We start from the raw sequence: 25,742 nt of genomic DNA, 5'->3' as shown, positions 1-25,742 counted from the left end.
TTCACACTTCCTATTTTTCTTTCTCTTATAGGATTCAGATGTAGATGCAGGCTTCAGCGAATTAGATGTTGGACTGCTCACAGTTTTACCTGAAGGCAAGCCTGCCAAACATCCACATGCCCTCAACGTGGATGCAATGGAGGGAAGAATTGTCATGGATGATGTCCCAAATTTGCCACATTCTGTATGTCTCCACTTTGCTTTGATCTATGCTCTAAATTTAGACCATCCAAAGACAATGAGAAACACATTTGATTTTATTCAGCGGGTATTTCTGTCTTTGGGAGAAAAAAGACATTTCTGTCTTTTAAGGGTCTCCAAACCCTTAAAACTTTAAGCTGAACTTGTTTCTGGCATATTTTGCTGTAATTGCAGTTCAGTTTAAGAATCTTTCCAAAGACACATGCAGGTTTTTCCAAATTGTAAAGGTTCTTTTCTTTTTTTATTAAATAAATAATTTTTTGGAGTTTGCACAGTGCCTGTTCTGCAAATGCTCTATACCTTGTTTATGGTCCAGATATTATGTTGTCAAGCAGCAAGAGGTCGAAGTCTTGCGAACAGATTGTTTTTTTTATTGTGTTGTTCTTAGAGTTTCAGATGTTTATTATGCAAATAAACAGTTGAGAATTTCAAACTTGTTAGGTGTGTTATTTGAACTACAAAAATTATGTTCAGTTTACTTAAAGAGAATGTGGAAACCGATTGCACGTAGTATTTTAAGTGTACACCACTTAAAAGTGACACAGTAAACTCATGTTGAGATTAGTGGTTTTTCAGATTTAAAGTGAACAAATTGTATTAAAGTTAATTTACTTAATAGAGTATTCTACTAATAAATAATTAGTATGGTTACTAATTAATTTATAGAACATTAACAAAAAAAATTAAGTTAACTACAAATTTACTATTAAGTTGAATAACAAGTTGACATTACTTGCATAGGAACATTAATATAACTTCATTTTAGTAAGTAAGTTTTCTTTGCAGAAATAAGGCAATAGGTTTCCTTAATTTTTAAGTAAACTGAACATGTACAATTTTACAGTGTATGAAGGAAGTAACACATTTAAAATACTGTCTTGTGTAAGACGATGTAATGTTTAAACTGTATTGTACAAAGTATGGCTAAGTAATAACAGTTTGATATTGAAGACAAAGTGTGCAATTTGTAGTATTTTGAATAAGCCAAAGGTGTTACTGAGCATATACTTTTTACTCAAATATAATACACTTATGGTATATTGTTTGTATGTTTCGAATACACTTGCAATTAATTTGTAATGTACATGTAACACAAATATAATACACTTATGGTATATTGTTTGTATGTTTTGAATACACTTGCAATTAATTTGTAATGTACTTGCAATTAATTTGTAATGTACTTGTAACACAAATAAAGTATACTTTAATATCACTAATCAAGCATGTAATTACCCTACACTGGCATATACTTAAAGTATACTAAGTATACTTGAAGTTGTTCCAATTTAGTACACAAAAGTACACTAAATACACTTAAAGTTTTGTTTTACTACAATTTAAATACAACTAAAATATACTTAGTACAAAATTAGTTGTTTCAAAATAGCACTCTTTAAGTTAACTAATTTAACACAATTGAAGCATACTTAACTTAGTCTGGCTTCAAGTATACTTAGCATATTTTTTTTTAACAAGGGTGGGATGCCACAGGGATCAGTTTAAGGGCCTCTTCTTTTCTCCATGTATATGCTTCCCCTGTGATATATTATCAGGAAATGTGGAATAAGTTTCCACTGTTATGACGATGATACCCAACTTAATATTTCTTTGAAACTCAACAAAATTTCAGAATTCTCCAAAATAGCAGAGTGTATCAATGAAATAAAAGATTGGATGGCCAGAAATGTCCTTCTACTCAATTCCGACAAAATAGAGGTACTAATTGTTGGACAAAAACCTCTAAAAATAAGCCGCTAAAATATAATTTGACTCCCGATGGATGTACATCGTCTTCTAAAGCAAAGAATTTGTGTGTTATATCTGATACCAGTCTGTCCTTTGAAAATCTAATTTCCAATGTTTGTAGAACTGTATTATTCCACCTCAGAAATATAGAAGTTATGACAAGTTCTCAGTTGCCGAAAAACAAATGTGTTCATGACGTCAAGACTAGCTTATTGTAATGCATTACTGGGAGGATGTCCTGCAAGTTCAATAAATAAACTTCAATTGGTTAAACATACAGTAGCTAGAGTAACTAGAACCAAGAAATATGATCATATTAGCCCCATTTTATCACTGTTTCTTTGGCTACCTGTTAAATTTCATATTAATTAAAAAAATGTGTTAACTACGTACAAATCATTGAATGGTCTAGCTCCGCGGTACTTATGTGACCTTCTACCATGCTATATTCCATCACGTTCATTAAGATCGCAAAATTCTGGCCTGTTAAAATCCACAAAAGGAGGTAGATCCTTTTCCTGTTTTGCTCCTAATCTATGGAATAGTCTCCCTAACAATGTTCGGGATGCAGACACACTCACTCAGTTTAAGTCTACACTAAAGACTCATCTCTTTAGCCAGGCATACACCTAATTTATCCATCAACTCACAATTAGACTGCTTTAGTTAGGTCTGCCGGAACCAGAAATATTTATCATGATCTGTAATAGTGCAAAACAATTTAATGGCATCTACGCTACTATAATTCAATTTGTTTCCCTGTCTCAACCTCGGGATTCATCTCTCGAGGTTACCAGAGCTGGCCAGATCCAGCTCCGTTCCTGCTTGGTGTCGGACTCTACTGCTACGTGTCTCTGAGAGATGATGACTAAATGCATCCAGTGCCAGCCAGACATCACTTCAGTTAATAACTATGGACTTCAGAGTATGAACTGATGCCAACTCCAACCATAAGACATCAATGAAGTGCCAATAAAAGCCTTTATCAGCCAACTAACAAAAGACAATGCATCTATGTGAACTTCTGCAGTTAATCCAGGATGGACTTCAAAGGCATTAGTCATCAATCTTACAGTTCATACAAAATCTTTGTTTAAACACTGACCCTTAACACTTACTTAGTTTACTATTTTTAAACCACGACTTGCACTACACATAAATAACTAATATTGGCATTATATTCATGCATTTAGCCAGAGGGGAACTGGCAACCACAGTGTCTGGTTTCTCCCAAGGTTATTTTTCTCCATTAACCAACATCTTATGGTGATTTGTGTTCCTTGCCACAGTTGCCTTCAGCTTGCTCACTGGGGTTATAAATATAATTATTATTTAATCATTATTTTTTTTACACAATTTACAATCATGACTAAGAATTTATAGATATTACAGTTTATTTTTCTGTTAATGCAAGATCTTCTGTAAAGCTGCTTTGAAATGATGTGTTGTGAAATAAAAATGACTTGAATGTTGGTCCATACAATGCATGTAAATGGTGACCAGAACACAGAAGGTCAAAAAAGCACATATAGGCAGAATGAAAGTAATCCATATGACTTCAGAGGTTAAATCCGTGTCTGCGGAAGTTATATGATAGGTGAGGGTTAGAAACAGATTGATTTTTAAGTCTTTTTTTTTTACTATAAATTTCCACTGTTGACCAGCCCAAACCAGTTGGTGGCTGAATGTGAAAATCACGTCCACAACAGAATGAAAGTGTAGATTATCAATAAAAAAGGGCTTAAGTATTGATTTGTTTCTCGCCTACACCTATATTGCTTCTAAAGTCATGAATTTAATAAGAGAAAAATTCTTATTAATAGAGAAGAATTTAATAAAGGTAGCATAAAAGTAATCCATACAACTTTTATTTTCTCTTATGTCCCTTTTTGACCTTTAAAATTCTGGTCACCATTCACCTGCATTGTGAGGACCTACAGAGCTGAAATATTGTTCAGCAGAAGAAAGACTTACACATCTGGGATGGTATGAGGGTGAGTAAATAATGCTAGAACTTTCATTTTTGGGTGAACTATCCCTCAGTATCCCACATCCATTCAAGTTTGCATAGGCATCATTTACAGTGGGTCTTATATTCTACTATTTAGCTATTAATGGTGCTCACATATGCATAACTCAGATGATGTACATTATATACTGCTGCATTAGAGTCTGTTTATCTATGCATTTATAGGTCATAATGATTGGGGCTTGCCTTGTAACCCAATGAGTTCTTAACATCAGAATTATTATGAACAAAGTTAGGTGCTGGGAGGTAAGAGTCCTGCATTTCCAGCGTGAGCTCTGATATTTGTGAAACATCGACTGATCCTAGCAGGGTTGTATTGTATGTTGGGTTTTCAATAATTGAGCTCAGCTTCTCAACACAGAGCCACAATAATGAAGACTCCAATGAGTTGGAAGGGGTATCAGCTGGAGAGGATGAGACAGCAACTGGAGATTCAGATGTATTCTGATAGAAAGGACGTGCATGACATACTCTGGAGGTATGGCTGATATTGCCACTTTCTTGTGACGCTGGAAGATGCTCTGAATTGCAGCCCTTCTGAATCTCACACTTCATATACCCCTCAGTCAGCTGGTCGCAATAAAACATCTGCAACCAATAGAACCTTTGTTGAATATCAAGTCTTACAACAGTGGTCATCAACTGGACAGATTAAACACTGGAGATCAAGCAGTGACTCAATTACAGAAAATGTTTATCATATAAAATCAGTGTTGGATGTAATAGATAATTAATAATTAATAGATAAATGATAATTAAGTAATTAGTTACTGTAATCTAATATTTTTCCAAAAAGTAGTGTAAAGCATTGCAATTTAATTTCTAGTAATCAGATTACAGTTACTGACTTTTAATTAAGAGCATGGTTCAAAGGAAATGTGTACTTGGGTTACACATTTCTAAAATAGTATTATTTATGTACAATTTAAAACATGAATTTGAATGTTTGTGTTTCTGTGACAACTTAAGGGTGTACGCCCCTTAATGAGTCATTGTAAGGCATAAATGTGTGGTGTTAAGTGTATGAATTGAGAGTGAAACTGAACAAGAAGGAAATATAGATAGTATTTTGCATTAATTGAGCCAAAAAAAAAAAACTTTTCAGTGAAAAGTGTTTTAGAAAGTACTATAACTTAAAAGAAAACTAGGACCCACTTTATATTAGGTGGCCTTAACTACTATGTACTTAACCATTTGAGACAGCAGTATTCCAGTGTGTTTATTTATTGTGCTAAAAAGCCAGCATTTGTGTAGAGGCTGAATAGGTTGTGAATAAAACATTTACGTTTACTGTTTACTTGGCCCCCGCTTCCTCCTTCACGACATACAAGAGACCGGTCACAATAATATCTGTTAGGACATTTTGATCTATAACTCACCTTTTTAGTCCATTCCCCTTTAAGTTTTGGTGCAGGAATATCTGGATATAATATTTTCTTTAACCTGATGGAATTTTAAGGGAGACGTTTTAATTGCAGCACAAAATGGCAAATCTATTGAAAACTTAGCATATTTAGTTTTCTTAAACTGATCAACATGAATAAAAGATAACAGTTAACACATTTCCTTACCAATTTCTCTTCCTGAAGCAAAGAACTGAAATGATAACGAAGACAAGGGCCACTACGCTGGAGCCCACAACAGTGCCCACAATCATCTGATAAACTATGCAGATTTTGTCACGTTACTCACAATATTGTAACACGGTCACACAGTATGTATATACAGTAGATACATTTTACAGTATATTTGCTTATTAAAGGTGCACTTAGTAATATTCTTGTATATGTTGCACTGACACAGCGGCGTAAATGCAGCAACACATTAAACAGAGGTATTGATGTCAATATGATTATTTTATTACAGGGGATTATTGAGCAAGTACTATTTATCTGGTCATATGATCTCAACATGGCGGCGCTCATGAATGCGCACCCAGGAGCATGCAGAATAAAGCAGCTTTTTCTCTAAAACGAATATGACTTGAGTCTTCAATTTATGTGAAGTGTACATTTCAAACATATCGTTTATTTTTTAAATACCATTATACTATTATTGCTTTCTGTTTAATACATTTAGCAATTAGCAAAAACATCACTAAGTGCACCATTAAATATAATGATACATTTCAACAAAAAAAAATTCAGAGGTTTCATAGAACCCAATAACAATGTTAAAATACACACTTACTGCTTTTTTCCACCAGTAACATGAGTGTGGCGTTATCACCTTCTCCTGCAGATGTATATGCACTAACGTTGATAATGTAGGATCCAGGATCTAATGTCAAACTAACTTTAAGCTCTAAAAATGTAAACGTATGGTTATTTGAGATTCATAATATTGTCAGAAAGAAATGGTGAATGTCAATTAAGGAGGAATCGCACCCTTTGTTGTTTTAGTACTGATAGTTGTGTTGGAATCAGTGTGAAATGTTACAACCCTGTAACCCTGTATCAAGCCTCCTTGCTTGTCTAAGGGCACCGTGTCCCAGAAAACCTCAAGTTTTCTGCCTTCCTGTTTACCGATTTTCAGATTCTGAACTTTCGCAAAGGGTCCTGAAAACAGAGGAACCAGAATGTACAGTAAAATAGATAATGCAAACAAAACATGAAAAAATATGAACCAAAAATAAATAAATAAATAAAATCAAGGAAAACACAATAAACATTTTGTGCACAGACATAATGACATTTTCGGCATTTAAAGGCTACACAAAGTATAAAGTAACTAGAATCCAAACATTCATAATTTTAAAGATGGTGGCCTAAAAGACAACAGGCTTTTTGAAAAGCTGCCTGTAAAGGTCTATATGAAAACAAACAAGAGTCACTTTGGAGTCCAACATTCCATCAAGTTAATAAATGTTAAATCTTGACTGCTTACGTTGCTCTATGGCATAACCCTCTCTCCTCTGCAGAAGCTGTGGGGCATCAGCAGTACAAGCGTAGACCGAGATAGTATAGCTCACTCCTGGCTGAAAAAACTCTGTGAAAGTATCATTTGAGACCATTTCAGAGCAATTGGTGTAAGAACAAAAAAGATTATAATAATCATTATAAAAGTCACTATGAAATTAAAAGTTATTGTAACACAAGGTTGGCATTTTTGAAGCATTTGAAATATATTGTTGTTCACAAATACTGTAGTCGTGAACCAAATATTGTTCTAGTTTTATCACTCTCCCTTAATTACAGGTTCTCAAAGAGGACTTCAAATGACTTACAGTAAAGGACTGTTCAGCAGAAAGTTAACAATTAGAATTGCATCAATGTCTTAACATAATATAATGTTCGCATTTTCCCCTAACATTTAAATAAACAATCATTGTGTGATCATAACATTTGGCCCCTGCATTCACACATATTTCAAATAATAACTTACACCCATAGCAACATTAAAATAAAGCTGCTTTTAATTACAGCGTACAGCCCATAATCATTGCTTCACATTCCAAATGTGCACTAAGTCTGTATATCTCACAAGATGTCTATGCATTATTCTCTGTTGAGCAAACACCACTAATAAAGGATAAAGTCAAATTAAACATACTGGCCGATACCAATTCAGAAGTGAGTGTGAGTGAATGACAACCATACTCATTTCTTTGCTCCCAACTGACCTGACGGAATCCAGGTACTTAAGTGACCAGATGGGATCTTCCTCCATTTGACAGCACAATGTTTTTTACTGTAGGTTGAAACCCAATCAACAACATAGCCACAACTGGAGTTGAAGCTTTCTTTCCAAAAGACTGTAAAGCCACCATTACTGCTGTTGATATGGCTTATATTGACTCCATTGTCTGTGAAGAGTATTATAAAATATGATCTTCAAAACATTAAACTTTGAATGCTCTAGTGAGCTCATTTTTCACTACTCACCTGGATAGCTTGGGATGGTGATGCTTGAAGGTGGAGAAAGACCAGCTGAGTTTCTAGCTGTGATTGTGATTATTTGATCCCTTTTATCATTCCCATATGTGATATTGTGGCACAGTGGTGTCTCTAATCCTCTGTGGATGGTGTTTTTGGAGTCACTTATTGTAAGTTCATAGCCTGAAATTATCCCATGACTTTGTTGTTTTGTTAGAGGCTTTGAAACATAAAAAATAAAAAAAATGAAAATTATGATTAGTTTTGCTTTAGCCACAAAGTAAAGAGAATGGATTATTTTTATGATATGTTGGGAGCTTTTTTTATTTTTAGATTAAGGCACTATCCACTGCCTTTGTATTGAGATTTTTCCCCTTTTGTCTTCCGCATAGGAAAGAAAGCCATAGAGTTTTGGAACAATATCAGGGTGAGTAAATAATGACAGAATTTTCTGTCTGACCTTCATCATTTACTCACCCTCATGTTGTTCCAAAACTCTATGGCTTTCTTTTTTATGCGGAAGACAAATATTCTTCTTGAGTTATTGAAATTGTCTTGGGGTCTCTATTGTCCCCAAACAGAAAATGAGGATAAAACTGGCCCGATAAACACCAAATTCACTGTTTTGGCCCTAAAATAACAGGAGAAGATCTACAGCACTCGTCTATCCTTATAACCAAGTTTTCCTGGTTGGGATTTCTAGACGAATATTTAATCTCTGTTGGTCCATTCAATGCAAGTCACAAATGAAAAATGACACAAAGGCACAACAGTGATCCAAAAGACTCTAGTGGTTAAATCCATATCTTCTGCAATATAATAGGTGTAGATGAGAAACAGAACAATATTTCTAAAAAAGTCCTTTTTTACTATAAATCTCCACTTTTGATCAGCCCCAATCAGTAGGTGGCTGAATGTGAATGTCACTTCCACACCAGAACATGGAAGTGAACATGAAAGTATAGATTTACAGTTAAAAAGGACATAAATATTGATCTGTTTCTCACCCATACCTATTATATTGCAGAAGACGTGGGTTTAACTGGAGGAGGGTGTGGCCAGGCCATAAGGATGGACACCTGCCAATGAGTTGCCTCAATAAGCCAGCAGAGGAATAAAGAGGAGTTGCCTCCTCCTCATCACACTTTTATACTGCCTTTTGGGCCTTCAAAGTTCTGGTCACCATTCATATACTGTGAGAACCAACAGAGCTGAGATATTCTTCTAAAAAAAATCTTCATTTGTGTTCTGCAGAAGAAAGTCATCTGGGATGACACAAGGGTGAAAAAATTATGAGAGAATTGTCATCTTTGGCTGAAAGACCGCACATACCTCCCATACAATATATGTATTTTGTTCCAAATATTGCATCCAAATATCTACTGCTTCTGGAACTGTGGAGAGATTATCAGTGCAACAAAATAAAGTGACTCTATATTTGCTTTGGTTTAGTTACTTATAAGATAAATATGGTAGCTATTAAAATTGATATAAAAATTAATTCATATTAACACTAGACATAAAAATGATTCTAAAGCATGAATATATTCTATATTTTGTGTTTTGATGCTGATGTATACTCACTTTCTTCTTTAGTAGTGATGGTAGTCATTTCACTCCAGTCTCCCCACCTGTAAAAGTGTTTAGAAGACCCACATTGCACTTTAGCGGTGTAATAAGCAGAGGGCTGCAGATCTTCAAGGACAATTGATGACAGTCCCAGTCCATCGAAGGTTTTCTTTGAGAGACATGAAAATATGTGGAAAATTTGTAAGAATCCTTTTAAATGCATATAATAGCATAAAATGGACATGCAAGTACAATACAAACATTGGAGATCTGAAAAAGAATGGATGTTCATTTTTATGCAAGATAATGACTGATGACACCAACATTGTAAATGAATCCATTGAGCTCCACTTGACATGTCATTGGAAAGGAAGTATATTTTTCCATGTCCCAACTCCATTGAAGAGTGGCATTTGTTGCATGAAGCACACGGGTTTGTATGTTCCTTGGTGCTCTCAACCATACTGTGCAAGATGGAACAAAAGATTAAATAAAAAAAAGTGCCTACCTATAAATGGCTTGTTGTCTCTGCATATTAAAAGCCTTTAACATTGAAAAAAAAAAAAAACATGTCTCCTTTAAGATCAATGGTCTGTTTTACCTCTGTGTTTGGGGTCAGCTGAATCAGTGATTGTCTTCACACCAAGGGGATTTCTGGCAATCAGAGTCCACCTTGTGACATTGTTTTCACGTAGGACACATTGGTCAAATGTACAAACTCTATCAAATACAAAACATTAGGCATGATAAAAGACTTGATACATTATATTGTTCATGTTACATGATAAATTAACACCAAACAATTTGTCATGATTCTCATTGCACATAATGGTGTATGTTTTCTTGCGTACCTTCCATTAAGTGTGTATTTGGTACTTCTATTTCCTTCAAGATGGGTTTTTCGGCCATTTTTCCAGTGACACTCCACAGAGCTGAGATCCCGTGTCACACATGTAAGATTTTGGTCATCTGGTGGATCTGCACAATTCATTTAAATTAGACATTTTAGGCCAGAGGCCTATGACATCATTAATAAACCAATCAAATGCAAATCCAATGAATGGATACAGAGTTCAACATTTGGTATATACAAATACAATTGGAGTTTTTGTTTAAATTATTCTATTATAGACACTTAGTATTGCACATTTCTTTGAACGTTTGATAACTCTCTATAATAACTTTCATTAATAAATAATTAAAAACATTATGCTTAAAAGATTGTTAAAATTTGTAAATTGTCATTCTTTTTCCTATAATCTCAATTTCTCTGGACAGCAAATAACAGATTTAGACTATAAACCTAAAAATTAACTATTTAAATTGTATGGCTTTTTACTACTAGTATGTCACCAATTTTCAAGTCAATCTCTAGCAAAATGTAACTAATTTAGCAAAAAAAAAAAAAAAAAAAAACAAATTAAAGTTAGGAGCTTAACCAACGTGTGTGTAAAGTACATACAACATAAACACATGAAATGTCCAGTCTCATAAAGAAGGTTTTCATTCATTCCAGTCTGTTTGGGTTTCATTAAGAGGTAAGCAAAACAAACAAATTAAATCATGAAAAATGACAATAATGTTTATTACAATAATTAAGGTATTTTTTGCATTTAAAGCTTACACAAATTAACGGCTTCATCTCTTATAAATTTGTAAGAAGTTCCCATTTTTGGGCAAATGTGCGGATAATCCCATATGAGGGCAAAATATTCAAAATATCTAGGACTAATTTTCAACTATGTCCAGTTTCCCATGAATAAAAATCTACCTGACATTCTAAATATCTTACAGCTGACAGGGATCTAAACCATTTCTAATTTAATTGAATTTTTCAAATAAATTATTTATATAAATACCATTTAAACGAACCAATTCAAATTTGATACAATTTGTTTACACTTACAGCCAATAAATACTGTGCTTCCATCAACCATACAATGTTGGTCCACTCCCCATGAATCAGTAGGGGTTTGGAAGTGAACTGGTTCAGTGATGAATGTCCTGTTGCTGATGCGGATTTTAAATTTAGAGGAATTGAATGACTGAACCTCCTCTGTCCTCAAGATGCAGCAGAATGTCACGTTGCTCCCAACCAGGAAAACTTGGTCATAAGGATAGACGAGTTCTGTTTTGGCATTAATATGTAGATCTTGTCCTGTTATTTTAGGGACAAAACCGTGAATTTGGTGTTTTTCAGGTCAGTTTTATCCTCATTTTCTGTTTGGGGGACAATAGAGACCTCAAGAAAAATAGACTCAATTCAATTAACATGTAAAAGTCAAGTTAATACTATGAATTTTCCTAATCTTATGAGAAATTATTCTAAACAATATTACAAACTTAATAAGACACATCAAAGGCCTTTCATGAAATATGTTACATTACTTTAGCTTAGCGTCTAAGAGACCCTAGTTTAAAAACACAATAAAAAATTTTCTTTCATTTTCATGTATTTTTCTACAATGTACATTTGCTAGGGCAAACTGGGTGCAAACAAAAATGTTACTAGAATGGATTCCAGTCAAATTGTGCATATTTGCTTTGTGGTAACTAATAGGGATACCGCTTCAATAATATCTGACCAGTGGGGACCCGATTAGATCAGAAAAAACATATTGAAATAATTGGAATTGAAAATAATTAATTCATTTCAAAATTCCTATTATTATAGATCATTGCGGCCTCTGGGACCCCATACATTAAAAACTATAAAATCAACAGAACATGGTTAAACATGCATAACAATATCTCTTTTGAAGTCTCAAGCGGGTATGACCTTTGGCCACAAACCTTCGTAAGTGTATAACTGTGTCCAGTTGCTGGTCTGATGCGGATCTCTGCGCCTCAATTTGACCGAATGGGAGGTGCACTGCAGTGGTAAAGATGAGGTCCATTTCCAGTGATGAAGGACTGCTAGGTCTGGCGTCACCTGTATGGTCTCCTAATATAGCATTTCACATAAAAAAAATTAACTCTGGCATATTAGTCTTTCTTTTGCCATAATGGAAACATTGCAAAAGATTAATAGCCACATACGTAGTGAACGGTCGTCATCTTTTCAGTGCGAAGCACTTCTATGTCATAAGTGAGTTTCTCAGGTTGGTTACTTTCAGCAAACTCATCTCTCCATTTAACATTCAACACCCATTCACCATTATCAGATATGTCACTTTTTTCTGGATACACTGTCACCTCTTTTACTGACAGTTGGTGCCCTGCTGATACAGTAAATACAGACACATTCACAAATACATATACTGTATATACAAATTAAATGTAAATATATATATTCTTTTAATTCTGCTGTCAAAGGTCTCAGGAAGCCAACAATTCAAATAAGGAGCAATTTATTATTAATAGTTTACCAATAGTTAAATCTTTAATGGAGAACTTTTAAAGAGTGACACATGTCCATAGTTAACCAGCGTTAACTCTGCTGACTCTGTAAGGACACCTGTGTGAACTTGAGGTGAACTGATGTAAATGCATCCATTAAAATTACCTTGACAAGTCATTGCACAAAAGGTTAAGAAAAGTTATTTCTGAGAAAAGGTCTAGCATTGTTGTTTGCAGATGTCGTTTGGCATCTATAATATGACTTTCAGACATATTACTTAAATTTGGCATGAAATCAAAATTGAAACTTCTTATTTTCTTATTAGAAGTTGCTGTTTTTATTATAAACGATTAATCCATTCTTGTAAAAAAAAAAATATCTATTTTCTTTATGTTTAATCAAAAACAGTAACCCCCCCGCCCGCAACAACTTTCTCTGCCGATGTATTTCCTGCCACGAGGGCTGGGCAATAAGGTTGAGGCCAGTCGAGTTTCAACCCCTCCCATCATGTAATTCAATTAATGTGTTTTGTTGTACCAGGGGTGATTCTAGGGTCAGAGCTTTAGGGGTGCTGAGCACCCAATGAGCCCCACTGCCACCACCCACCCTCTTTTCACACAAAAATAAAAAATATGTCTATTGAAAAATAACTTTATCATTTTAACATTGGTTCAACTAACTCCAAAATTTGAGACCTTTTCAGAGCACCAGCTTAATTGTGAGAGTTCACACAGACAGCCCCCTGTAACAAACACAAAACCTTCTTCACTCAGCTGGTTTTCCTGACTGTTAACTCCATGTGCCTCCTTTTGTATCAACAGTCATCAGATTGGTTAGATTAGATTCAACTTTATTGTCATTGAACAAAGTAACAGGTACTTGGACAACAAAATGTAATTCATCTTCTGGAAATTATTTACAAAAAATGGTTCTTGAAAGGCTCTTTTTTGTGTGCCAAACTGAGTATGAGGGTATTGAGACAGCTTTAACTGTTTAGGACCAGTGTCCTTATCCCCTAAGTCTAAACAGCTCTCTTCTGTCTCTGCTGCTTTGGCTTGGTGGTCTCTATGTTGCACTCCCTCCGTCTCTTCATTTCTTTCACTAGTCAATTCCCTCTCATCCCTTATGGACTCTCCCTGTTGTTTTCCTCCTCCTTTATTATGAAAAAAATGTGGTGTAAAATAATGTTACAAAAAGTAAATGTAATATAGGCTACTTAATGCCAATAAGTTAGTATAGGAGTATGAGTAGTTACTGTTTTGCTTGCCACTATTCACTATATGTCAATTTATTGTTGTTGTTTCCTCACCTGGTTCTTCCTGCATGCTCTCCCTTTCCCTTTCTCCTTCTCCATCTCCCTGACTTGGCACTGACAATCATACACAAATATATTGTAGGCAGGAGAGATGAGGTCAGTTTGTCATGTCACAAAAAGTTTATGGAGACCATTTACAGATTCTAAGGATATGATCAAAAGGCACACAGAGGCGTGCCATTTTAAATGTCTTTATTATTATTATTATTGGGCTTAGAAACTTTTTTAAATCACAAATTCCTTCCACAAGAGAAGCTGTATTCTCCATTGTGGGTTTGAAATAAATAAAAAAAATAAAAGCAGGGGACCATTGCCTAGATAAGTAATTTGATACAACAACTGATAGCTGGTTTGCATTATCTGTTACTTTAGCTTAACACTTTTCAGAAGAACAAAAAAAAGACAGAGGTCATTATGGACTGTCTCTAGTCTCTCACCTGAATCTGTCTTTTTTCTTTTAAAGAACTGTCGTATGTCCATTGCTCACTGGCAGGCCACACACACACACACACACACACACACACACACACACACACACACACACACACACACACACACACACACACACACACACACACACAGAGAGAGAGTAATGCTAGGAGTTCAGGAGTTAAGCCTGGTTCAGGTTAAATCCTCTGTGTGTGAGGAATGAATAAATACAGCAAAAGAAAAACATTAAACTTTCTTTTATTGTCTAGTTTGATAGTCAGCCACAACTGAAAAATAACAGATATAAATCTAGGAATGAATAACAATTCATTTAAAAAGCCACAGTGAGTGTTTTCACACATACTGGTGGTGTAACAGTGATATGTTTGTTTTCACTCTGGTCCAAACGCCAGGGCTTCATGTTTCCATGACGACTGACCAGAAAAGACGCACGTGATGTCATGTTTACATGACTCCCGATTGTTAAAATGAGTATCAAATTAACGATAAACTTTACCAACAGAGACACACGTACGCACTACACAGGTACGCAGTTTATTTGTCGCGCTGCTGTTTATGTTTCACGCTCTAGCAGTTAATAAACAGAACTGCATGCATCTTGCGGAAGAACATTGTAACCGGCGCTACTTCTCTCCGTTTATGACTATGGACCGAGTCACCCAGGTCCTGTGCTACTCCACAGCGCGGCGACCAGCTGGACTAAAATAGTCCGAAAATAAACACTTATTATAGGTGTACCATGGTGATTTAGGATACTGACTCCAGTACTCACCGATATGGTTTCGGAATCGGAACAACTCTAGGTAAAAGGAAAGAAGTGTGAGACACAGCTTTGGAGCAACTTAGTTGATTCACAACACTACATAACGGGTTCTCCCTCTGCGTGTGTTTTGCGCTGGATGACGGTCGTGCTGAGCGGTGCAGGTACAGAGGAGAAGTAGAAGAAGAGAAGAGGATGACACCATTTGCTAAGCGGGGGTGTTTTCATTTTCATCCTTAACACATACATTTTAAACCACAAACTACAGAGTATGTTTTGGACATTATTTAACCTTGTCAAAGACGAACAAAAATTTTAGAATAACAACATTTCTTACTCCAAGTTTTAGGGGTGCTGAAGCACCCCTAAAAAGGGGCTAGACTCGCCCTTGTACTGTACCCTTCTCCATATTGCGGCACTGTTTCGTGGCCCACTTCATCATATCACCACTCACTTTGCCATGTCACAGCCCTATTTCTCAGTCGGCCCTGGGGGAGATGTCCCAGTTCTCCCAATGGCCAGTCCGCCACTGTTCACATGAAATGATCATAGTGAAGCGACTGCTTATTTAGAGTCTGGGTTCCAGAAGTATTTTTCCCATAAATGTTTTGCATAGGCTTTTCATAAAATCCACCATAATTTTTTGAGGCAAAAAAATATTTTAAAATCGAACAAAAAGACAAAGGTAAAAGGCTGTTTACTTACTGTCTTTTACGAGGGTACAAACTACAATCCCATGAAGCATTGCAAATTATGGAATTGGATAAACAAAATGATGGGAATATCAAACTTTTTATTTTTGGTTGTTGATTATAAGTATAGAAACACATTTTTTTAAGTTTATTGCGAAATATCCCAATATGTACAAATAAATAAGCAGTTTAAAGGTGAAATGAGACTCGATTACGTCACTTATGGCACTTTTCCACTGCACATTACAGTTCGACTCGCCTCAACTCACTTTACTTTTCTGAGCTTTTCCACTGCAGTTTAGTGCCGCAACAATGTGGGTGAGATTATAGGCTGATCGTTATAGTTGCGCCGCCTCTACTGCCGTGATGTCTTCTTAAAAATGACACAAACGGACCAAAACAATAACACAACCTCTAGCTGTTAGCAAGTAGCTCATTGTGCTGCATAAAGTAGTTGTTGCATGGTGATTTTTTTCACACAAGTGTAACAGTTAAAATGGCCTGGCTGTTTTAGAAGCAAGCTTCCAGTAGCTGGTCAACTAAATAAAGTGAAGCTTTCAAGCAGATTATAGTTAACATAACAAAACATACATCCTCCATCATGGCTTTGTCCAGGCACACTCCCTCCCATTGCTCGCCGGTTTAGATAACATCCATTTGGTCGAACCACTTCCACATTTCCTTGATGGTTCTGTAGTCACTTTTAAGTTTTTTTTTACTTTTCCCTACACTGTTGGTAGGTCAAGTGGTAGCTGTGTGCAGCCAACAGATGAGACACTTCCTGAGAGACTTTTTAGTTTTGCGTCTTTTCTTTCTTCGCTAATGAGTGGACAGTCTGCACCTTGTTTATTGACCATGGCGTGGTTTTGCTCATTTGGCAGACGCTTCTATCCAAAGCAACTTACAAAAGAGGAATACATTATAAGCGAATGATTTTAAGGAGACAGTGGTACGAAAAGTGCTGCATTACAAAGTTTCACTAGCATCAGAATAGTAGTATTCAAGACAGATTGAAGTGCTTATGGAACAGATGTGATTTTAGTCATTTTTTGAGTCAGCTTCACGGATTGAGTAGATAAGTTTATAAGTTATCATTAAAATCAATTAATCTATGAATTGTTGCACTCTAGAAGAAAACGAAGACATCGGTTTTACATATTTCTCCAAACTCAGCTTTTTCTTGATTTTTATAATTTTCTTGAAAGACTACCCACAAATTTCTCTGATCCAAGATTCATGCTTTCAAAACAGTAACACAGACAACTACATTAAAGTTATATTCTCAAATTCACGTCAGGTTGTCAAATCCCTTTAAATAGATATCTGCTGTGCTAGTAATAATCACAGCAAAGAAAATACTATTTTTCACACAACTATCATAACTTTGCCATCTATAAAAGAGGTCAAATATGAATATTCAGAGCAAACAAACAATGAGAAAGAAGAAGAGGAAAAAAAAAGACTAAGAAGAGGTGCAAACTGAGAAAAGGCAGAATGGGTAAAGGAAGAGGAATTAGGAAGAAGTGATGAAAAAAGAGGAAGGTTCTCAACTCTTTCAGGGGTGAGCATAGAAAGAGTTGAGGAAACAAGGATGTGTGCCGGGTCTCCCGGAAACAAAAGACAAAGAAAGCATTAGGCAGCAATGGTGTTTCACCCATCTGTTTAAAAGCCTGTGCTGACCTGCTGGCCCCATCTTCACACAGATCACTAGAGCAGTGTGAAGTTCCCTGCTGCTTAAAACACTCCCAATGTTGCTGCAGAAGGGGCTGGTATGAGTATTTCTGTAACTGCTGATCTCCTGTGATTTTCACACACAACAGTCAACAATTTACTCAAAAAACATCCAGTGAGTGACAATTTTGTGGACGGAAATGCCTTGTTGATGAGAGAGGTCAACAGAGAATGGCCAGACTGGTTCAAACTGATAAAGTCTATGGTAACTCAGATTACCGCTCTGTACAACTGGGGTAAGAAGTACAGCATTTCGGAATGCTATTCTGAACTGCAGATTGGCGATATTTTTTGCGGCATAAGGGGGACCTACACAATATTAGGCAGGTGGTTTTAATGTTGTGGCTGAATGGTGTATATATACTGTGTGTGTGTGTGTGTGTGTATATATATATATATATATATTAGTAACTAATGTTTTATAAGCATTACATTACATTCAAATCATATTACAACAAATACTCAAACTCACCATCCTGTTCTGTTTGATCAATCAGAGAAAGGAGCAAAGCACATAAACACCAGACTGACATGATCTGAGCTCCGAAGATTCTGGGTGTGTAAATGCCCACCAATGCTTCCATTAGCAACTAGATCTGCAAGAGAAACAAAAACAAAAATCCATTAATCATGGCTAAATGACTATAATGCAAGTAAACTGTCAACAGCTCAGAACTCAAAATGGAAAATTATCTTTCTTTCTCATTAATTTTAATGGCCTTTTAGGCTTTAATTTATAACAAAGTGTACAAAGTGGATGAATATAAAAAAGGGATGAGATCGAGACATGACACAAGCAGGATTCAAACCTTCATCACCAGCAGCATGTGTATAACCACTACACCACAGCCCATGCCCCCGAAACATAAATGTATACACACTGCCTGGCCAAAAAAATAATAACAATAATAAGTCGCCATTTGGATTTAAATACGCAGATCCTTAAGAGCCAATGATTGCATCATTATTGCAGTGATTAATATGTTTCAGCTGGCAACAATTCTTTGAACCCTAACTGATGCAGCATGTCACTTCTCATTTACTAAACAGCCATGTCGAAAGACGTATTCCGTGGTCGTGGAAAATATGTTACTGTGTTTCAGAAGGGGCAAATTATTGGCCTTTATCAAGCAAAAATTGCTGAAAGTTTCACACATGAATTGGCCACCACAGAGTCCTGACCTTAACCCCATTGAAAGTCTTTGGGATGTGCTGGAGAAGACTTTACGGAGTTGCTTGATTCTCATATCAATACAAGATCTCGGCCAAAGATTAATGCAACTCTGGATGGAAATAAATGTTGTGACATTGCATATTGTTGTCGAAACAATGTCATGACGGATACACATCGTAATCAAAGCTAAAGGCGGTCCAACTAAATATTAGAGCATGTGAATTTTTTTTTTTTTTTTTTGACCAGGCAGTGTATTCAAAACATAATTTTTTGACTTTTGAAAACACTTTGATGGTCAATACTCTTTGGATGGTCAATAAAAAAACATCTTGTTAATTTGGAAGCATAGGAAAGACTCAAGAACATGAAATCCACTGAGCAATGAACACAAATTCAATTTGATCAAATTGATCATGATGTTAAGGCAAAGCAAAAACTAGTTTTTGGTGCATGTCTACGGTATATTGGAGTATTGACATTTGGAAAATTGAGACAATGAAAGGCTAAATATCAGTTGTAGATAAGAATTACAACAATGCGGCTATATGAAAATGAATCAACAGTTTACAGATCACAGATAGGGAATGAATTAAAAGGTTTGATCAACACAAATGTACACATAATCAAATATATATTTATCTTGTCCAAGAGATAAAACTCACTTTCAAATGCACCAAGAACAAATACATCAAAACTAACTTAACCATCTAAAACAACACAAAAAGAATAGTAAGCCTACTACACTCACAGCAACAATATCAAGGACTCCAGGGACATCACAATAAATAAAGTGCTTTGCTTTGTTTTTATGAAAGTAAGTTATCACTTAATATCACTGATTCAATTTGTCATGTACTGTATGTCCAAGCTTCATGTCATGCTGCTAAGGGGATTTAAAACTCAATTAATGTTCATATACTGTAGGCCTATATACAGTACAACATATAATGTCTATAAAACGCAATTGATATATAAAGTAAATGATCAGTGAATTGCAAGGTCACATAGCTTTCAAAATCTTAATTATATTTGTATTGAACCTAAATGGATCCTGAATTTTTGCCTTCTCATTTGGAGGATCACACACATCATTTCCTACAAAACAATGACTTCAAAATGTTTGCCTTTTTGCATTATATTGCAGTTCCTGGTGCTGAGGTGAGATTATTCAAAACATCTGTACAATTGCTGTATTATACATTAGTAGATCATTATGGAATTTCATGCAAAGTAATCATTCTTAATGGATGAGGTCATGACCATGGGTCTAATGACTATTTTCTATTAAAATAAATGATTTGACCATTTATTCTGCAAATACTGAAAGAATATTTATTAATGTTGCAAATAACATATGTTTACAATGCTTTACTGTAAAACTGTATCCAGTTGATTTTACAGTAAATATAGGCTACACAGTCTCTTTAAAAAAGAACAGACCCCTTGAATGAGGCAGACAAACCAAATGCACTTTACTGCTTAGCTCTCATTAGATTTCTGGCTTACTTGGTGCCCTAGGCCAGTGGTTCCCAACCTTATTTTGTCTGAGACCCCCTTTTTCCCAAGAAAATATTTTAGGGCCCCCCCTTCACATTTAATGATATTATCGCTCTTGTAAGCTTGCAGTAAGGATGACAATTTTTTTTGTTTTCAAACAAACGGTATGTTTATTACTGTAACCATATATATTTATGCAAAAATAAAAGCCATACTATTGAAAATACAATAACAAAAACATCAGTGGGCCATTTGTAATTATTTATTTACTCCTAAGTAGCCTATAAATTGGCCCTATTTGAAATGAAATAACAAAAATATCAGTATTCACATTAGTGTGTATGAAAAAAAAATGAATATAGGCTATTACAAAATGAATGCTGTCTGGGACCACAATACTTGTATGTTTACTGCATGTTATTTGTGAGGCTTTGTCAATCAGTGTGAGGATTGTTGCTGGCAGTGAGTAATAATTTGGTCAATACGTGGAGCGATCTTTGACAAAGCAAGACGCATATCATCCTCAAGGGTCAGTCTGGCCCTGTGTTTGGTTTTAAGGGCTGTCATGGTTGAAAATCCAGCTTCACAAAGGTAGGTGGTGCTGAAGGGAATCAGCACCTTCATTGCAGCTGTGTGACAGACTGTGTGTTCTTCTGCAATTTCAGACCAGAATGATTCCAATGGGACCTCACTGAAACGGCTCTCAGGCTGGCATCAGAGGATATTTCTATAAGCTCATCCAGAAGTCATGATGGCAGAGTAGCTGGAAGCTTTGCTTCAATGTTCTCAGTGAAGGGGTTTCTGATCCACAGAAAATCAGCTGCTTGCTCCTCAGTTAGAGCTGGGAAATAATGATCAAAGTTATTTGATGTTGAATGATTTTAAAATTAAAATGTTTTTCTGCAATAAATGGATGGGTGTGCTCGAACATGTCACTGATTCCGGAGGAGACACAGGTTTTCCACATGTGTAGTTTTCTTTTGAAAGCCTCTACTCGTTCATGCTGCACCACAGTGTTTATGTTTGAACCTTGCATTGCTCTGTTAAGCTTGTTCATTTCACCGAATATGTCTGAAAGGTAGCTGAGTTGAGCGAGCCATTTGTCACTGTCCAAAAACTCAGCAAGGTCTGGTCTCTTGTCCGCAAGAAATTCAAAGCAGTGCGTTGAAATCGCAAGGGGTGCAACACTTTTGATACGCTGAACTACCCCGGACTGCCTGCCAGTCATCGCAGCAGCTCCATCAGTACAGACCCCAATACAGTCGCTCCAGTTTATCTCATTTGATTTCATGAAATTATCCAAAGTTTCAAAAATATAATTTGCCGTCGTCGTGGTACGCAGCTCTTTACAAAACAAAAAATCTTCTTTTATTTCGTTTTCCCATTCATAACGAACGTATGCGAGGAGTTGTGCCATTTTTGACACATCAGTAGACTCGTCTACTTGAAGTGCGAATTTATTACCACGAAGTCACGCAGAAAGCTGATCTCTCACGTCTTCTGACATGGTTGCGATGCGACGTTTGACTGTATTATTTGATAATGGTATCTTGGCCAATTGTTTTGATTTATCCTCTCCAAATAATTCCTTGACAATCACTGTTGCGCATGGCAAAATCAAAGTCTCTGCAATTGTATGCCCTTTCTTTGCTTTGGCGATTTTTTTCAGCAACTGTATACGATATTTTTGAAAGTTTCTTGTTAGTAGCTGTGACTTCCCTCATCTCATTTTGCGAGAGTGTCAATTCTTTTGCCTTGCGCTCAAAAAATGCCCTTGGCTTGTCACGGTATTGGGGATGAGTTGTCTGAAAATGTCTTATTAGTTTGGACGGCCTCATGCATTCGTTAGCAAGGACTTTGGCTCAGAAAATGCACTGTGGCTGGGGCAGGGACTCTTTGCTACGAGAAAATGAAATAAAACCATATTTCAGGTAGAGCTATCTTGGTATTTCCTGCATTTCGTGTTTGCCGTATTGCTAGCACTGGTAGCACCGCGATCAGACTTGGTGGGAGCTTCCTCACCTGGGTCCAGTATTCCTGGGTCATTACTATCAGCAGCTGTAGGCGAATCAGTGGGACTCTGTCGTTTTTGTGGAGGACGAATTACAAATTTGTCCATTTTTTGGTCAGATAAAATTAGCTAATCTAATATAATCTTCTCCTCACTGCTCAACACTTTTCAAATTTTTCGACCCCCCCCCCCCCGAGCTCGCTGAGGCCCCCTTGTGGGCCGCGACCCCCCTGTTGGGAACCACTGCCCTAGGCACCACCCAAAAAAACAAAACAAAAAACACAACAAAATTATGAATTTTACAATGTTAACAACTTTTAATAACACAAAATATATAAAAGGGATAGTTCACCCAAAAATGAAAATTCTATCATCATTTAATCAGCCTCATGAAATTTCAGATGTGTATGACATTTTTTCTTCTGCTGAACACAAATGAAAACATTTTTAGAAGAATATTTCAGCTCTGTATGTCCATACAATGCAAGTAAATGTTGGTTAGAACTTTGAAGAAAGAAATCCATGTTTCTAGAATGGCATGAGGGTGAGTACATGATGAGACATGTTTCACAAAAGCATTTGTCTTAAGATGGTTATTTCTATCTTCAGCTTTAGTGTGTCAATGGGAAATACAAATGTTAGACTCCCAAACATTACTTTTGCAAATAGAAAAGATTAGAATAGATGTCATGGCCCCCACTGAACATTGTGTCTGTCTGAGATTACATATAGCAACAGAAGCAATTGAGACAGCCTAAATAGATAGAAGCACTGTGGTGAATTGTCTATGAAGCTTGAAACATGCTAGCTGCCAACAACCAAGAAAGACTGTGTCCAGGTGTACCTAGGAGAATTGGTGCTGTTTTAAAGGCACCTTTGTCAAATTTGCCCAGCAATCACATGGTTGATACTTATTTTCTCAAGACCCTGTGTCATGGTGTACCTATACCGTTGTTTATGTTATCCTTTGTTTGTTCAGAATTTAAGAATGCTTAATGAACATCTATAATCCTAACCATTTAGAGACTTTAAGGCTGAGTAGCCTGTCACGAACAACTCAGGGCACCTTTCCCCCACCTTGATCTAGTATGTTTAGTATGTTGACTTTCATAGAAAATATAGACATTTTCCTAATTTCATTCAAAACCTTTTTATGAGCAGTTAACAAAGTTTAGAAAATAAACCCATTACACTCCAGTGTTATTACGCTGAAAAAATATAGTCGGAGCAAATGGCCGAACAAATTGTGCAACGAGAAGCGTAAAAAAATACGTTCTTATACTTTTTGTAGACACTGCGTCTAAAAAACTGATCGAAACGCTGAAATCAAGCGAAACTTAACATAGAACTTACAACTTAAAAACAGTTCATAGGGAAGGAAAAACGTGTGTGAACGTCCCCCTAGAATAATCACCTACCTGAGAGAAGACGTGTTTCGTAGCCACATATAGCACAGTCGGCAACTATCCGCCTTTGTTTATTCTCGTACGTATTCGCAAAAGTCACTAAAAAACATTAAAACTTCAACTAACTGAGCTTTACAGAGCAATAGAAGTTCATTTCGAAGTGAGGGAGCAGATGACGTGCAGTGGGAGGATCTCAGTGGGGAACGTGCGGGAAGTTGCGAGTTAAAGGAATTGTTTGGAAAAAGCATCAAATAACAGCTGTCGGTTAATGGCAGCAATACATAAAAAAAAACCCTAAGGCATTTGGCTACAAGATCTACGATTTTACAGGGTAGGGCACTTCCACTGAGAGTAATATTGTTTACTGAAAGGTTTGTTCCTAAGAACACAAAAAATGTGTTCTTAGGATGTTATTGGGTAATGTTTTCACGAAAGGTTAAGGTGTGTCCAATGAACTTTATGTATGGGATCAAAATACCGTAAGTAGGCCTATTGCGGTCACGGATCCAAAACTAATAAGCAAGAATAAAAAAATAATAAGTGCAGATAAAAAAAATAAGCATGAATCACATTTAAAATATTGAAACAGAAAAATTAAAGCAAATTCAAACAATATTATGTTTTCCTTGCTTATATGATTGTTTTTTGTGGTCTGACAATTCTGCTTATATTTTTATTTATTTTATTTTACGCTGAATTTTTCTTTGCTTTTGTTTCCAAGACTTTCTTTACATATTTTTTTTTTTTTTTTTTGCAGCAAATTTTAAATGTGTTTATATTTTTTTGATCTGCGCTATTTATTTATTTTTGCACTTATTATTTTAATCTGCACTTATTATTTTGATTCAGGCTTATGATTTTTGGATGCGTTAGCGCAATACATTTGACGGGATTTTGATCCCATATCTATGAACCTGTACTGTGTCCAGTGAACTTTTTTTTACTCTGGGCAACAATGTTCAAAAGCTATTTTCCAAAACTCGGGTATGCAGCTATGCAGAAATTGACCTTTAAAAATAAACCTACCCTAAGAAAATTAAGTGGAGTAAAAACTGAGCACCCACTCTCTACTATTTCATATTTGCGATTGTGAGGGAAGATCTGAATGGATTTATATGGTAAAAATGTGTTAAATGGAGATGTGAGTCCTACACTGTTATAAGTAGCCACCAGAGCATTAGATAGCTACTGTTTGTAATAAACAAATCCGCAGATGTTTAGAATTTTAGGAATGCCAAACAATTGTTCAAATTCGGTGGAAATCTGCTGAGCTTTCTTATAGTGATGGGTCGTTTGTGAACGATTCGTTCATTTTGAACAAATATTTGATGCGACTCAGAAGAACGATTAGTCTCAGCGCGTAATTTGTTCATTTTGTGCTGGCCGCGCATGCGCATTGCGCAACCTCCATTCGTTTTGTTATGTGAAAACCGAACAGGCGCTGTACAGGAAACATAAATTATTAGTTGACCTTTCAACTCTTTTGGTCCGAGTCGTTCGTTCTTTTGTCACGTGTTAGCCTGAATACAGTGCATTCAGAAAGTATTCAGACCCCTTAATTTCTTTCCGCATGTTATGTTGGAGCCTCATGCTAAAATGCTTTAAATAAAAAAATTGTCACATCAATCTATACTCCATACCCCATAATGACAAAGCATAAACCATATTTTTTATAACTTAGCAAATTTATAAAAAAACAAAAACTAAATATCACTGTGGTCATGTGGATGTTGCCGAGTAACGTCTGTGGAGAGCAAGGCCAGGAGAGGAAGAACAGTAAAAATTGAAACCTGTGGGAAATTACCTCTAACAGCTGTTTTGTGTTGCAGTGAGAGCTGGAGTGGGATAAGAGGGCAGTACAGACTGCCAGAGGAGAGAGAGACAAATGCAACAGATTGATCTGTTGTTCTGAAAAGCAAACCATTGTTGCAGACTGAAAAGTG

At 36.0% G+C, this 25,742-nt stretch overlaps 1 protein-coding gene across 2 annotated transcripts; it reads right to left on the bottom strand.

Moving 5' to 3' along the window:
• Window positions 1–85: 85 nt before the first annotated feature.
• On the bottom strand, window positions 86–24,013 carry LOC127624653 (leukemia inhibitory factor receptor-like). 2 transcript variants are annotated; one of them, XM_052099469.1, is made up of 18 exons: window positions 23,812–24,013; window positions 18,184–18,307; window positions 12,463–12,641; window positions 12,217–12,367; window positions 11,330–11,581; window positions 10,275–10,401; window positions 10,025–10,143; window positions 9,748–9,887; window positions 9,439–9,592; window positions 9,187–9,248; window positions 7,864–8,074; window positions 7,602–7,784; window positions 6,866–6,967; window positions 6,367–6,537; window positions 6,170–6,283; window positions 5,551–5,644; window positions 5,359–5,422; window positions 86–4,567 (listed from the first exon to the last, which is right to left on the bottom strand). In XM_052099469.1, the coding sequence occupies exons 2-18, from the start codon at window positions 18,293–18,295 to the stop codon at window positions 4,139–4,141; spliced, it is 2,664 nt and encodes an 887-aa protein (XP_051955429.1). In that variant the 5' UTR covers window positions 18,296–18,307; window positions 23,812–24,013; the 3' UTR covers window positions 86–4,138. The 2 variants fall into 2 exon arrangements, with proteins under 2 accessions (XP_051955429.1, XP_051955428.1); XM_052099468.1 differs by having other exon boundaries at window positions 87–4,567; window positions 12,463–12,644.
• Window positions 24,014–25,742: the final 1,729 nt, after the last annotated feature.

This window comes from Xyrauchen texanus, chromosome 31 (assembly GCF_025860055.1).
Source record: "Xyrauchen texanus isolate HMW12.3.18 chromosome 31, RBS_HiC_50CHRs, whole genome shotgun sequence".
Lineage (NCBI taxonomy): Eukaryota > Metazoa > Chordata > Actinopteri > Cypriniformes > Catostomidae > Xyrauchen > Xyrauchen texanus.
This window is presented reverse-complemented; position numbering and strand designations above follow the sequence as displayed.